This window comes from Lepidochelys kempii, chromosome 10, assembly GCF_965140285.1.
Source record: "Lepidochelys kempii isolate rLepKem1 chromosome 10, rLepKem1.hap1, whole genome shotgun sequence".
Lineage (NCBI taxonomy): Eukaryota > Metazoa > Chordata > Testudines > Cheloniidae > Lepidochelys > Lepidochelys kempii.
The window spans coordinates 51,907,930-51,923,651 of record NC_136389.1 but is presented as its reverse complement, the minus strand read 5'-3'; the positions used below and the strand labels follow the sequence as shown (position 1 = coordinate 51,923,651).

Genomic DNA, 15,722 nt, shown 5'->3' with positions numbered 1-15,722 from the left:
AGTTACCTTCCCCAAATATCACCACTGCAGATGAACCAAACAGTGAAACATCCCATAAAAATTATCTTCTTGTTTCTGCTATACAGTAGAACCTCAGAGTTACGAACACCTTGGGAATGGAGGTTGTTCGTAACTCTGAACAAAAGGTTATGGTTGTTCTTTCAAAAGTTTACAACTGAACATTGACTTAATACAGCTTGGAAACTTTACTATGCAGAAGAAAAATGTTGCTCCCCTCCCCCCCCTTTTTATTTTTTTAGTAGTTTACATTTAACACAGTACTGGACTGGACTTGCTTTTGGGGGTAGGGGATGTCTCTCTTGCTGCCCGTGTACTTCCGGTTCCAAATGAGGTGTGGGGTTAACTGGTCAGTTTGTATCTCTGGTGTTCTACCGTAGTTCTAGTTTCTGATCTCTTGTGTCTGAGTGAAAAAGACTAGCAAGATAGCAACTTTAGTCCCTTGGAACAATTTTGTGGTGCTGAGATTCAGTGGGAATTCTCTACTTTTAAAACCTTTCTTCAATCACAACATAAAGAAGACAATATTTTCTACAGAACATTACTATTCCATCAAATATGCACATTACCGCATACAATCCAAATACTGCTGATGTAATCCAATTGTTACTGTAACAAGACAAGCCCAGAAATATGTAATTTACTAGTGTTAAAAGCAAACAGAATAAAATATAAAATGCATACCTTTTAAAATCTGCATCTCCACCACTACAATTGACACTGACAGTTATTTATTCTTTGTCCTCTGTCCAGACCAACTATCACAGCTCTTTGATATACTGTTCTCTAATATTTTTTGAGAAATAATTTTAAAAGCTCATCTCAGTGTCTCAAAAGCTGGCAATGGCTTGGCACGGTCAACAAAAACTATTTTGTAGGGGAAGCAAAGCTTTTAAAATGAGAAGCAACGTGGAAATGAACTATCAGAGAGTGAAGCAAAGCTTTTAGTTATACTGAAGTACAGCTGAAAAGTACAGATACACCTCAGTCAGTCCACGACTACACTGCAGAGTTAAGTTTTGTCGATGATCGTAAGTCGCTTTAACAACATCGGTGGAGCACATCCACACAACAATCCTTGTGTTGGCTGAGCGTGTCCACAGTTATTGCTCTTGCATCGACAGAGAGAGCGTTGCATCGTGGCAGCTATCCCACTGTGCAACTCGTCACCTCTGTTGCTGGGAGCTCTAGGAATGGATGCAGTGCATCTTGGGGATGTGCTCGCTGACCTGTGATGCAGTTCTTTCCATTCCATCATTCCTTGGGCTTACTACTTCATTTCTCACTGTTTTTCAACAGACCTTATAAACTGTGTGTCTGCCCTCTCTGCCTGGCAGCATGAACACTGAGCTGCTGACCATTCTGGGGATGAGCATTATGAACGCAACACAGCTGGTCATGCAGTATTTCATGAGCTGCGAAACGGAGAATAAATCGGTAGTGCCTGCCCTGCTGTCTGCCATGGAAACAAATAATTAAAGATTGCTGCTAGCATTCACGGACCAGCTTGCCATGGTGGACCTTCGACACTGGGCTCGGGAAACACACACTGAATGGTGGGATCGCATCGTGATGCGTATACGGGTTGATGAGCAGCAGCTGCAGAACTTTCGGATGCGCAACTGTGAGCAGAGCTCGGCCCAGCGCTGCAGTGCAGGGACACCAGAATGAGAGCTGCCCTCACCGTAGAAAAGCAAGTGGCGATTGCTGAGTGGAAGCTGGCAACTCCAGAATGCTACTGGTCAGTTATGAATCAGTTTGGATTTGGAAAGTCCACGGTGGGGGCTGCAGTGATTCAAGTGTGCAGGGCCATTAATCGCCTCCTGCTATGAAGGACTGTGACTCTTGGTAATGTCCAGGAAATAACTGATGGCTTTGAAGCAATGGAATTCCCTAACTGAGGCGGGGCGATAGCTGGAACACATATCCCAATTTTGGCCCCTGACCATCTTGTGACAGAGTACATCAATCGAAAGGGCTAGGTCTCCATTGTCTTGCAGGTGCTGGTGGATCACCAAGGACGTTTCACAGACATCAATGTGGGGTTGTTAGGGAAGGAGCACGCATCTCTCGGAACACTGGACTGTACAGAAAGCTGCACGCTGGGACTTTCTTTCCAGAGCAGAAGATTCCAGTGCGGGATGTGCAAACGCCCATAGCGATCCTTGGAGACCACCCTTGCTCCCGTGGCTCATGAAGCCTTACTCTGGGAACCCAAACAGCAAGGCAGCTTTTTGGCCGGTTAGACCTCAGTGAGGAAGATATTCTGATGGTCACCGCGGCATGCTGTACTCACTAAATTATTTGTGAATCAAAGGGGGGAAAAGTCTCTCCAGGGGTGGGTCACTGAGGCTGATTGGTTGGCTGCTGATTTTGAGCAGCCAGATACAAGGGCAACTAGAGGGGCACAGTGAGACTTTGAATCAGGGAAGCTTTGAAGGAGCATTTTGACAATGATTCCCAGTAACGTGTCTGTATGTGATGCGTTCAGCCAGGCAATGTTTACTTCCTGCCAGCGCTGTCCCTAGGCATTGTGGTACCCTAGCAGACCCCCTGTGGGGGGAGCTGGCCCCAGGCCTCCATGGGGGGGTGGGAGAGGGGTGCTATGCCCAAGGTCTGTGGGGGGCAGGAGTGGGCTTGGGGGGGAACGACCTCCCAGCCTGAGCTGGCAGAGCGGGTTGGGGCTGGGTCGCTACACTTCCATGTGGAGCGGGGACTTTGGGGAAGGGGTGGAGTGGGGGTGGGGCAGGGGTGGAGCAGGGGCGGGGGGCCATGGGGAAAGAGTGGAGTGGGTGCAGGGCAGAAGCAGCACGCAGAGTGGAGTGGGTGAAGGGGCTGGAGCAGCACACAGCTGAGTAGGGCACCAGGAAATTTGGGGCAATTTGGTGCCCCAAATTTCCTGGTGCCCTACGCAGCTGCACAGTTTGCATATGGGTAAGGACGGCCCTGCTTCCTGCCATGCCCTGTAATGCTTGCTCCACGAACGGGTTAATTGCAAGGAGCTAATATTCTTACCTGTAGTCACTGTGTTTCAATGTTAGCACTGAGCGATGTATGTATGTCACAAACAAAGACTCAAGTTTAATAATGGAGTAAAACACAAACTTTGGACAAAAGGGATATGAAAATGAGGAAGTGTCTCACGGTTAGGGCTCTCACAGCTGGGTGCAATTCCAGTTTTCATTGGAAAACCAGTCCCAGGCGTGGCGTGCCTGGGGTACTGTTAGGGACCAAGAACACGTGATGAATGTGGCTCGGGAGTTTGGGGAGGGCATGAACTGGGGTTCTGTAGTGGCTGAAAGGGGAGTCGGGCACAGATTTGCTCTGATGGCAGGCTAATGACAGACGTCAACATCTATCTGGTCCTCCAGGAGTTTTATCATCCGCTCCTGCCTGTGTCTTTTCCTGGCTATTCAGCCGCAGGCTTTCATTAATTGTCGCCCTCCATGCTCTTGTTTCGCTATGTGCTGAATCTGTTGACTGCAATACTTCGCAAAACATATCCTCCTTACTCCTCATGGGTTGCCCCCTTATCTGATGGAGGTGCTCTGCTGGTGTGGAAGAGTATGTTCTCAAGGGCACATTTGCAGAAGGCAAAGAAATAATTAAAAGAAAACGATGAGCATGCTCACAGTCGTGAATCACAAAAGTTATACACACCTCTTTCTCATTGCCCCTGGTCTAGCACACAGGTTGCTGAGAGTCCCAATTATGATGAGTTCACGGGGGTGGAGGTGGGCAATGGGCAAAGAGAAAGAAGGGACAAAGGGTGGTTACTATAAGTGCCTAGGGAGCTTATTCTGAATATTGGTACCGTTTTCCATAAGCTAGGGTAATCGAACCCAGTATCTCACTCCTAAAGGTAACCCAGGATGCAAGGGAGCATCTCCTGCATGCATGTGGCTTCAGACCAGCTCCATATGCTGCTCCCCTGTGTACTGCTCTGGTCCCTGCAGAAATAATTGCCAGGTGGTGCAGCAAAGTTTCCTACAGTGGGGGAAGAAACAAGGCAGCTCTCCCCCAAGGAACCTTCGGCAGAGGATTGCAGAATACCTACAGCAGGGGTTCTCAAACTGGGGGTTGGGACCCCTCAGGGGGTCACAAGGTTATTACATGGGGGGTTGCGAGCTGTCCGCCTCCACCCCAAACACTGCTTTGAATCCAGCTTTTCTAATGGTGTTAAATATATAAAAAAGTGTTTTTAATTTATAAGGGGGGAGGGTTGCACGCAGAAGCTTGCTTTGTGAAAGGGGTCACCAGTACAAAAATTTGAGAACTACTGACCTACAGGAAAGTTTCCTAGAGATCATTATGGAGGATTCCAGAAACATCCCCGGATACATTAACAAACTTTTCTGCCGTGGCCCCACTGTGTAGATGGACAGGCTCTGTTGTTAATTTCAGTCCATTATCCCTCTTCTACCATATAACAAAGCACAGGAGAGCTCAATCTCCTCTCACCGTGCAGTATCAAAGCAAAATGAGCCCTTACCGGAGCTCCCTTCTCCTGCATCCTGTGTGCCAGAGCTGGAGTGCTGGGACTGGCTAGACCAGTCAAGAGTGGAAATGAGGTCCTGACTCGCTGCATCACCAGATGACCCTGTCATGTGCTCCACATCGTCATCCACCTCCGCATCCAGCACTTCTTCACTGGGGTTGAGTCCGCTGCCTCCAGTCCTCCAGAAGTATCGATGGAGCTCTTGGCGGTGAAGGTGGGGTTGCCGCCGAGGATGGCACATTTTTGGCACCACACCGAAGTAACGGCTGGCCTCCTTTGCCTTCTGATACGCCTGCCTCAACCTCTCGATTTTAGCATGACACTGCTGCATGTTCCTTTCATGCTTCTTCTCCTGCATGCCACTAGCAATCAGCTCGTAGGTATCAAAATTCCTACAGCTGGTGCAAAGGTGCAACTGCAGAGCCTTCTCTCCCCATATACTTAGCAGATCCAACAGCTCTGGTGTGCTCCACGCAGGAGCGTGTTTGCTGCGTAAAGCTGGCACGATCAGCTGGGAACATGCTGTGGGAACTGTGCATGGTGAGCAAACAGGAAGAGGAATTTCAAAAATTCCTGGGCTTTAAAAGGGGAGAGGGGTGCATACCTGTGTACCTTCAGGGCAGCGGAGTTCAAGCTGATGACCAGAGCGGTCATGATAAGCATCATGGGACACCTCCTGGAGGCCAATTAGGGCAACATAACCAAGTGAGGTGTCTACACTGACGCTGCGTCACTCTAACTACGTTGCAAAAAGCTCTATGTCACTCGTGGAGGTGGTTTTATTATGTTGGTATAGCAGGGGAGTTGTATCGGTGGGAGGAGCATTTCAGTGTGTAGCCCTCCACTCTTGTCAACAAAAGCTGACTTTTGTTGACAAAACTGTGTATAGACAAGATGTAAGTCAATGTTGCAATGTTATTAAAATGCTGGTATACTGTTTAACATGCAATGCACAGTAACCACATGTACAATGGCTCTTCATCTGCAAATAAGCTATCTGACACTATTTCAAACATCCTTACAGATTTGCTAACTGAGAAGTTTAAAAGTCTAAATTTATAAATGCTGAATAAACCCTGTAAACAGTTGAAAACACAAAAAAACCCCACTCATTCCTGTATTTGCTTTATTTTCTCCGCATAAGGAACCCTGCACAGGCAATTCAAATTAAAACAAAATAAATATAGGACTACTCATGTAAAACTGTCCTTGCTAATGAACAATTATACACAATGTACAACTCTTCATGTTCACTGGGAGGGCTTACAAATGTACCATTCCCAACAAAAAATGAACCAAAATGGCTCCATGCAAAATTATCAAAAGTGACCAAAATATGGAAAAAACTTACTGACTGCACTTTTTTGCCCCCCCTCCACCCTTTTTTAAACAATCACCAAAAAATAAAAACATCTAATTTGTTGTTACATTTAGAGTAACTAAAATGTGGCCACTGCTTATTAATGTCTGTTTATGCTCCTAAAACATCTATGGTTACCATAAAATTGTGTCAACATTGAATTGGATTTAGGGCACTATCCGTAATAAAAGGAAGATGATTTTGTTCACAGAAAGTTAATAATCTGTGTCTGAGCCCTCTGCATTGTCCACATTGCGTGAGAGCATGTAATTGTCCATATCTATAGACCTGCAATTATTGATTGCATACCGCAGACGCTCTGCCATGATTAGTTGACTGGAGTATGGTGGAAGCCTCAGTTGAAAGAAACAAGTCTGTGAGGTAGGCAAGCTGTCATAAGGCTGTGGAAACGGACAAAAAGTAGGACATGGTTAAGACTGCAAAGGAAATTAAAAGGTGTAGCAAATTCACTATTTTTCCCTGCCCCAAAAAACAAACTTTAAAAAAAGCATGCCTCTCTCATCCACAATAAGGTCTCATTAATCAAGCCAACAAGCAGTAAAGAATTCCTCTGAACAAAAAGACAAGACTAGTACCATCTTATATTTTTATAAAAATGTTCAGCCCAAAATAATTAACACACCACCACTATCGTCCACTCAATAAGTGATTTCAACCACCAATGACATGCATCTTTTTTAAGAGTGGAACTTCCAGGCGTTTGTCTACTGCAATATATTAAATAATAATTTAGACCAAGCAGTAAAATTTTTGTATCCAACTGAAACAACAGGGGGCATGCAGGCAGACATATTGCAATTATTCCAAATTTAAAAGTAAAAAACCCCCCCAAAAACAAACCTTTTGAATGCAAGATTAAGAAAGTTATTTTCTAAACAGAAATTAAAGTGCAGAGCTTAATTATTAGGAGCAGCAAAATAGTATCAGTGTCTACTTGCTATCTAGTTTTCAAAATATCATGAATATCCCTTTTAACGTTCTTTTCATATTATGATAATACAGAGGAGGACTGTTGCAATTGTAATGTGAATACTTAATTTTCATGAAGATATATCCATCAGGTAGCTTTATTTGTTCTAAATCTTAAGAAATAGCTGCAGTCAGTTTTCAACCAATGCATTAGAAGCCAGTGAGCTGTAACTGTGTTTCTTGGGGTAGTGTCTGAATCTAGTGGGTTTCCACATGGGTAAGAGGGTGATATTTGGTGGCAATTAACATGCCAACAGTTTTAGCAGCTCCATTTCTATTTTCCATTTTCTCAAGTCATTCTATAATGTAGTATATTGAGAACGCTTTCATAGAGATGGAACAAGACTTCATTAAGGTTTGTTTTTTTTAATCTTTAAAATACTAAATCAGAAAATGTACTGTAGTAGAAAATTACTGTAGATTAAATATGGTACAATAATTCACACTGTGTTGTTTAGACACCAGCCTGAACTCCACCTAATAATTACATTTACACTTTATATGTTCAAAGTCCTGAGTGAATTATGCTATAATTCATGCAATGTTAGGCACTATCATATTTATTATAATGTTAGGCACTATCATATCATATAATTAAATCCCATGGCTCTAGCAGTCAGAAGCTCATTCCATTCCTCCAGGCTTAATGTTAGTGAAACTTCGCTCTTTTTGCCAAAGGATTGATTAAAGTGGACAGAAATGAACAACATATTAAGAAAATAGCATCTTACCCTATCAACCTTCATTATTTGGAATCGCTGAGAGATATCAGCAGTGTTTGCTGGCAGTCGAGATCTTCCTGACACAAACCTCATGAAAAGGACTCTTTCCTCATTTGAAAACTCTTCAAGGGTATGCCAGAACCACTGAACTAACTGATGCTGTTCATCAACCTCTCTGTACCGCACAACTTTCTTCAGGACCTCAACTGAGATTTCTGGCATTCCACAAACCATCTGTTCCAATTGCTTAGCAGTCAGAAGAGACAACAAGGGAACTGGAACAATCCAAGACATTCCTTCTCTCACAGCAGCCACCTTTAACACAAAAAGAATAGTTATTAAAGGAGTCATTACACTTATTTTGGATCCTTAGCACACAATCTGTATGCAAAAACTAAGACTTTGAGAATGAATACACATGTGGATGAACAGGCTAAGGGTACAGTTTAAGTCATTGCCTAAATACAAAAATACCACATAGTAATGCATATGGCTCCCTTCAAAGGATAACATTCCCCCTCAAAAATTGTTGATGTGTTGCAGAGAATTATCTTTGACCAAAATGATTTTATAGCACTTTCATGCTAAGAAAAAAACCTCAGATAAAACCATCTAAAAAAGTGGTAGAGTTATCAACACAAATGAGCGTCTGCTAAACCAAAAACTTTGTTGCCAGCATCCTGCTAGGACTGGGATGAAACTATGTTAAAAACAAAGTCTATCTTTGATCTGAAAGACTTAAGGTCTTGGGGTCAGTATTGAGAGGGCTACTGCCCTAAAGTGGAACAGCCATGTGACCTTGTGTGCATCTATCTTTGGAGAAAGAGGAAAATTAGTTCCCTAATGTAATGTTGCTGTATTAAGACACAAGGCTCTCATCTGATTCACATAATGCTACTGTATAAGTCACAAAATAGCTTTTCAGCAGATGATACAAAAGTATTTACATAGATTACTACTTACTTTTTCAATCCACTTATTGAAGTGTTTACAGTTACTAGTCAAAAGCAGGTAAGGTAAATATTAAGTAAAAATATATCCACAGTCCATTAATAAGTTAAACAAATATTATTACTTCCCAATGATATGTGCCAGATTATGTGCTGCTGTAAATGCAGGGTTAAAGGTGCTGAGCTTTCTGTGTGATCCCTGTTTAGTTTCCCAGTCAGTTTAATGATCTCAGTGGGACAATTCAGATGAATATAAAGCAAGTCCTCAGTTTTTCAGTACTCTTGTGGTCTTTCTTGACATTCTAGACAGCTAGGTAACAGCTGAGATGTGAATCAGATTTAATTTAAAAATGATTCACAAATTATTTGAAAAAACACAGAGGAAAAATCCAAAAAATGTATAAACCAAAACCTTTGTTATTTCTGGCATATTGTGATGGTCACCATCCAGTTAACAAAATAGGTCGAGTTCAGTGAGATTCTCACCTGGCGGTCAATTTCATGAAGTCTGTACTCAATTGCCCTCTCCACATATTCTTTCCTGTTTGAAAAGGTAAGTGGGATACTGTTCCCACCAGGAATTATGGGAACCATTTTACCATCAGCACTTTGGCCTACAAAGGAATCTAGAGGAATCATCTATTAACAGAAAAGAAAAAGTATTGTGCAGCATAAGATATTTGGGTAAAGAATTGAATTAAAAATTACCGTTAAGTCACTTAGCAATAATCTGATATTCATAGTTATATCCATCAGAGGCAATTATGAGGTGTCTGTTACCTTAAAGTATAAATGCCACCTCAGTTTTTTTTTTAAATTAGTGCATTGTAATTAGGTCAATCTATAAAAACAACTGGATTCAGAAGATTTGTGGTGGAGAGGGAGGAAGCATATTTCCATAGCTTACCTCATGGAAATTTTCTTCAGTAATCCCACTGTCTTCAATGTGAAGAATGCTGTTGAGGGTCTGCACATACAGCAAGTCCACCTCCTCTAAATCTTCCAAAGTAAGTGGGATACAACAAAGTTGCTTCCAAACCATTGGGGCCAAATGAAGATCTAAAGGCTTCTTGGTACGAATAGCCACGCCCATCAGAATGCCTAAGAACTTAAACTGCATCAAATGTTCATCTAAACATGCTGAAGAATTAAAAAGAAACCTAAAAGAAAACAGAAACAATGTAAAGGCTTCAGTAAAACCAACCTCTCACTTCTTCATATTGCTTCAAGTTAAAAGACAGCTATATGCAGGGATGCAAGATCTATATGTAAGATCCCCAAGTTCACCATAGCAGTGTTCTGCAAATCTGGAGAAGGGGAGAATAGGTAGATTGATGTGATCTTTCTGCCCTTTCTTCCCAAATCCTGAAAGTTGCCAGAGCCAAACTGGCCAGCCACAAGCTAGATCAGAGGTTCTCAACTTTTTCTTTCTGAGGCCCCTCAACATACTATAAGAACTCTACGGCCCACCTGTGCCACAACAACTGGTTTCTGCATATAAAAACCAGGGCTGGCATTAGGGAGTAGCAAGCAGGGCAATTGCTTGGGGCCCCATGCCACAGGGGCCCCTGCAAAGCTAAGTTGCTCAGGCTTTGGCTTCAGCCCTAGGGTGTCAGGGCTCAGGGTCCCAGGCAGCCCCAGGCGAGTCTAACGCTGGCCCTGCTTCGAGGTGGTTGAGAACCACTGAGCTAGAGCACCTTCAGTGTTGCTTTAATTTATTCTCCAGCAAACCTAGCTGTAGAGCTACCTCTTAGGAACCATTACCTGGCCTTGCACTTTCCCTCACCTTGAAATAACCCCTACATACAAGGGTGAAAAAGAAAAGTGCAGATGGAGCAATCAAGAAGCCTCAAAGAAGAAGGAGCAATCAAGAAGCCTCAACATTTGTGAAACAGCTGTTACAGGAAGTTCTTTCTTCCATTTTGTCAGCTAATATCCTGTAGTAAGATGAAATGCTGTCCAACTTACCTATCCCTATTGTAGCCTACTTCAGCAGTAGCATTTGGGGAAGGAATAAGCAGGTCTACCACACCAGTTTCAAGTTCCTTAAAAATAAAAATATAAAGTGCTTCTTAAATATTATAGTTCAGCACATTGTATTATCTTAATGATAATTTTGCCAGCAGTAGTATGTTGAATTTTATTTTTTAGGAAATCAGCACATGGTAAATATTTTTACCATGATAAAACTAGAAGAAAACAACAGAATAATCTAAGAACCAGAAATCTGTCTCTCATTTGTGATGGTATTTTATTTAAATTGATTTTCCTGCATTTCTGAAGCTAGCACAGAATACCTATGTACATACTATAGTAACAGCATTTAATGGCACCATCATCAAGAGTTAACATGCTATGCAAGATCTGCTGTCCTCCCCCCACGTTGTGGAAGATGCATGGTGGCCCTGGTGTAGCTTCAGAACTGCTGCCACTCGAAGGTATGGGTCCAAGGAGAAGGATTTCTTTCCTTCATGGAGGTACCCAGTGCACACACTAGTACACAGGCTGGGAATCAGATGAGAAGATTTGGGCCAAAGTGCTGCATAACAGGAAGTGGTCATAGGAATTGAAAAACAAATTGTGTGCTTTAAGATATTTAAAACATTTGTCATACCTGGCACATTTCTGTAATAGTGTCATCAAACACCCCCCCGGCGTCATCAGCCCCTTCTCCAACCAATTTCACTTTCCAGGCACGGGAAGGTAGGCGAAGGTCTGAAGCATTCAGCTTTACCACTTGTCTTGCTATTTGTACAAAAATAGGCTTACATTTCCGACCTCTTCAATGAAAAAGAAAGTGACAGAAAATGTAGTTCATAGAAAGATCACTTTTGTATACTTTAAAGGCTTGGCTATACAGTAGGGTAATGTGCACTACAGGGCTGATTTCTAAAGCACACTAAAATGTTGTGTGTTAATTGGTCCAAACAGAGCTTTCGTGGTGCGCACTAGAGGTTCCAGAGTGCACTTTAACGGAAAGCGCATGAGGGAGAGCTTTTGGTACATTATAGCAGGGTCTACATAGACCAATTAATGCACAATATATTAGCATGCTTTAGAAATCACATCCCTATACCATGTATTAACCCACTGTGTGGGTTGACTTAGGGCTTGACATCAAATCTTTCACAAACACAAAGGAGCCAATACTGACCTGGTTGATATTCTTTTTACAGTAATTTGAGGCCCGTAGTTTTTCCCCTGAACCATGGTTTTTCCTATGGAGCGTACCATGGGAAGTGTGTAGACTCTTGGTGCCAATAAGGGTCTTAGCTGTCCTTGGACTATTCCCCATGTTCCAGCATTGTAATGAGATGTGCTGTTCTGTAATACAGCAGCATATTCATAAACATAAAATGCTTTTGTTTATTCATATTAATTCCAATACTTCCGGAATAAGAATCTCCATAATTAAATACTACCTGAACTTTTCTCATAATAGTTCAGAAATTAATGAAAATATACAAAAAAAAATAACAGGAAAAACGATTTTAGTCTTACCAGAATCTTACAAAATGTTTTTCACCAGTTATAGATGTTAGGCTAATGGTTTTTATGACATTAAGATACTGAAATGTCAAGGTTCACATAAATCAGACTTTATTAAAACTATTTTGGGGAGAGATTGATTTAATTAAGTTTTTATTCCACAGACACAAAGACAAGAGAGCACTATTACCAGAATTGGATTTTGGGGGAGAACACTTTGGTGACAAGGCACAAAAATAAATTTGTTAACTCTTTTCAAAATAATGTTTTACCTGGTTATTGGGGCTGAGATTAAGTAATCTCCAAGAAGAGTACATGAGGTCTGAAAAATGGTACAGCAGTCTGAGTCTCGCTCTCACTGTATGAATGCTCACTTCCTTCAGTGCCCCATACTGTGGTGGAATGGCATCAGGTAAACCAAGCTGTAAAGGCACTGATACACCTACCACAGAAAACAGGAAATTATTTCGTGAACTGCCTGATCGTGCTCCTCTTTAAGCTAATGGCAAAATTCCTGTGGGCTACAGTGGAAGCAGTTTTGGGCCTACAGTGAAACAAATTTTAATAGACAATAAAAGATATTACCTCACCCACCTTGTCTCTCGAATAATATCCTGGGACTGACACAGCTACAATAACACTGCATACAAATTTTAATAGGTTCTTGCTGTATAATACTGTGTATGTGGACATGCACTAAAAGCTCATAAAAGCAGAATAAAATTAAAATACAAGCAATTATCTATTCTTCACCTGGAGCTCTTGGTGGGACAGGTGGGGCAGTCCATGCAGCACTGTGACAACGTCCTGCTGAGATCTGTCGAATATTCTTTCCTTGTAGAACAGTTATTAAGGTTGGTTCTCTGACATGGTTGGTATGGCCCAGTCCAAGCTAGCAATTTACAGGAGATTTAAAAAAGGATGCATCATGAGGTTCTACTAATGGGACCAAAAATTAGCTTTATTATTTGCAAAATTCTCTAAGCAGATGTTCAAAAGGAATAGGAGATGAAAACTGGTAAGATGACTCTCTCAACATATGCTTTTACTAGAGAATGTGATATAGCATTTACTAGCTATATTCCTCTAATATAATATTACACCTATGATTAAAGAAAATAGCTGCCTACATCTGCTAAATCACATTTCATGAATATGACAACATTTAAATACAAAAAGGATAAGCTATTCCACATAAATGTGACCTACATACCTGATAGCTTTTAGACTGACTAATGGTTTATGATTTGTGACCAACTTTGTACATAGTATTTTGCAGAATAAAAAAAATATACATTTTGTGATTCAATGGCTCATAATGACTGTTTGTTTAATAATGATTATTATTTGTGTTTTATTATTTCTGTGTTTGCCATTTAAAGTTGGGGTTTTTTTGGTTCTAATATATAAATTCCCACAATAGGCTTTTAAAATGTATCCTCTGTAAAAGACAAACATTTATTGCATGTATTAGCTTTTCCTACTGAATACCATTTGAATTTCATATTCTAAAACCAAAGATATAAATAACTGTATAAAAGTTATAAATCATTGATGTTGCAGCAGAAGACATATAGAACTAACAGTCTTTTAGAATCCAGACTATATTTTTTTTAAACCAAAGAATGTTTACCCTCCATAAAAATACAATACTTTCACTACAGAGAAAGCCCAAAGCTTTCCCTTTAGGGATTAATTCAAAATAGCCTGCTCACCCCAACAATGCCGACGTACCAATCCCTCTACTATCCTCAGAACACCAGTTTCACACACTTCAAGCCTCCTGCTTAAATCTGCAACCCACAAAATGGTCAAAATGCCATCCCATAACCCAAATCCAAAAGTCCCATGAATCTGTAATGGTTTGACAGAAACCAGGGGGTCATTGGACATTTTTTGGGTCATGCGCCAGAACAGGCCAATAACTACTGCAACAGACCACGAAAATTTACTGATAACTATAGCTGGTCAAAATGTTCAAATTTGACCTTTTTTGTTGGAATTTAGATTTTTGCAAATGGAAAAAAAATTGATGAAATTTTTAGTTTGTTTTCAAGTTTCAAATTGGTTGTAAAAGTTTTATGTTTAAAAAAATTAGATGAAATTGAGAAATTAGTAAAAAAATTCAAAAAATGTGTGACATTTTCATCATATTTTCAATCATCTCTATTATAACATTTTTAATTTGGGGAGAGGGGAAGAGTGCCAATACTGCATTGTATTTTTCTTTACTTACTCTTCACTAAAAGATTCCAAGTCCATCTAGGAAGCTATACTTATTCTTATGAACACCTGAAATAAACATGGTATTGTACACACCTGTCCTTCCGAGTTGCTACCCCAGGCATACACATCACCAGATGATGATAAAGCTAGTGTATGCTCTGCTCCTACAGCTATATCTTCAATGAAGATTCCTGACAGCACTGGAACTTGCTGTGGTCTGTTGTGATTTCGAGCTCGGCCCTCAGGCAAGCCAATCAGCCGATCTAAAATTGCACAAAATATTCTCATGTAGTACACAAATACCCCAGTCCTTTCTAAGGGTTAATTTTATTATGGGGAGAGACAGATAGCATTCATGTGGGATACTAATGGCATTGGCTAGAGACAGACCTAGGGGGCACTTACTCCCCTGAAAAGCTTTGTCAGTATCCCTTCAGTACTGATCTGAAGTTCCTGCTATTTGTGTTTTAAGCCTGATAAAGCCAATCACACTTTTTGGTGCTAGACTGTATGGTGATTTTGTGATTCAGGTTGATGTCCACAAGGGGGTAAATGAAAAACATTTAACTAATTTCACTTGGTGCCTCAATTCTATATATTTCTACACAGCCTCTGTAAGTGCATGGTTAATGACAGTAATTGATCATGGGTATAATCCATTACCTCTGTTCATATCAAAATTAATCAAGATTCAGGAAAAAGAACTGAAAGGTTATAGGTAAATGAGGTTAGTGCTACTATGAAACCTACATTAAGTTTGTCTTCCTTTAAAAATAGATACACAGCTATTAATTTGGACTTTAAGAATGCGTCAAGAAGTAGTTGGTCTCAGGTGGTCACATTTACACAAATCTATAGAGTAAAACTCCGTATTATGATTTCATATATTTTACATCTAATATTCTTCCTTTTTACTTTTAATGATTATATTACTGGTTATGCAACAGTGGTGGGAATTATACAGTAATAATTGCCAAGCCTATAAATGATCGCTTATGTACTGTATGGTTGGGTAGGTACCATATGGTGGGGGTCAATAATCTAAAATTATTGGCTTCTATATATCTTTAAACGTATGAAAGCCTACAATACAGAAATCCCTCCATATGGGCAACTGACCTTGTCCAAAAGTATATACATGGCCGCCTTTCGTCAGTGCCACAGAAAACTGCGTTCCACAGGCAACTCTTTTTATTCCAATTCCGCAAAGAATATCAACCTTCTGCGAACAGGAAAGAAAGAGCTAAATACTGTATTACGAGTATACGAATGGAAAGCAGACAAAAAACTCCTCCATTTCCACCTCCCCCCAAAAAGTGGTTTAAAATTCTCAGAAAGACAATCTGTATGTTATAGCTTTAGTGTGGTTCCTGTATTAAACTTGAATGTATTAAACAAAGACACTAATTTCTTGTAAAATTTCATTCTTTTAACACATTATTCCACATTAAATGAGTCTGAGTGCATCT

The 15,722-nt window shown here is 40.8% G+C and overlaps 1 protein-coding gene across 9 annotated transcripts in view; it reads right to left on the bottom strand.

Moving 5' to 3' along the window:
• Positions 1-5,625: 5,625 nt before the first annotated feature.
• The window catches only part of HERC1 (HECT and RLD domain containing E3 ubiquitin protein ligase family member 1), a 217,521-nt gene continuing 207,424 nt past the window's right edge, over positions 5,626-15,722 (bottom strand). For all 9 annotated transcript variants that reach the window (XM_073303562.1, XM_073303563.1, XM_073303568.1 and 6 more), the window contains 11 exons: positions 15,373-15,475; positions 14,347-14,516; positions 12,781-12,919; positions 12,300-12,469; positions 11,693-11,862; positions 11,153-11,318; positions 10,507-10,583; positions 9,446-9,698; positions 9,025-9,177; positions 7,598-7,903; positions 5,626-6,277 (listed from right to left, as the gene is read on the bottom strand). In XM_073303562.1, coding sequence (XP_073159663.1) covers positions 6,092-6,277; positions 7,598-7,903; positions 9,025-9,177; positions 9,446-9,698; positions 10,507-10,583; positions 11,153-11,318; positions 11,693-11,862; positions 12,300-12,469; positions 12,781-12,919; positions 14,347-14,516; positions 15,373-15,475 — 1,893 coding nt within the window. In that variant the 3' untranslated portion in view covers positions 5,626-6,091. The remainder of the gene's footprint in view (positions 6,278-7,597; positions 7,904-9,024; positions 9,178-9,445; positions 9,699-10,506; positions 10,584-11,152; positions 11,319-11,692; positions 11,863-12,299; positions 12,470-12,780; positions 12,920-14,346; positions 14,517-15,372; positions 15,476-15,722) is intronic.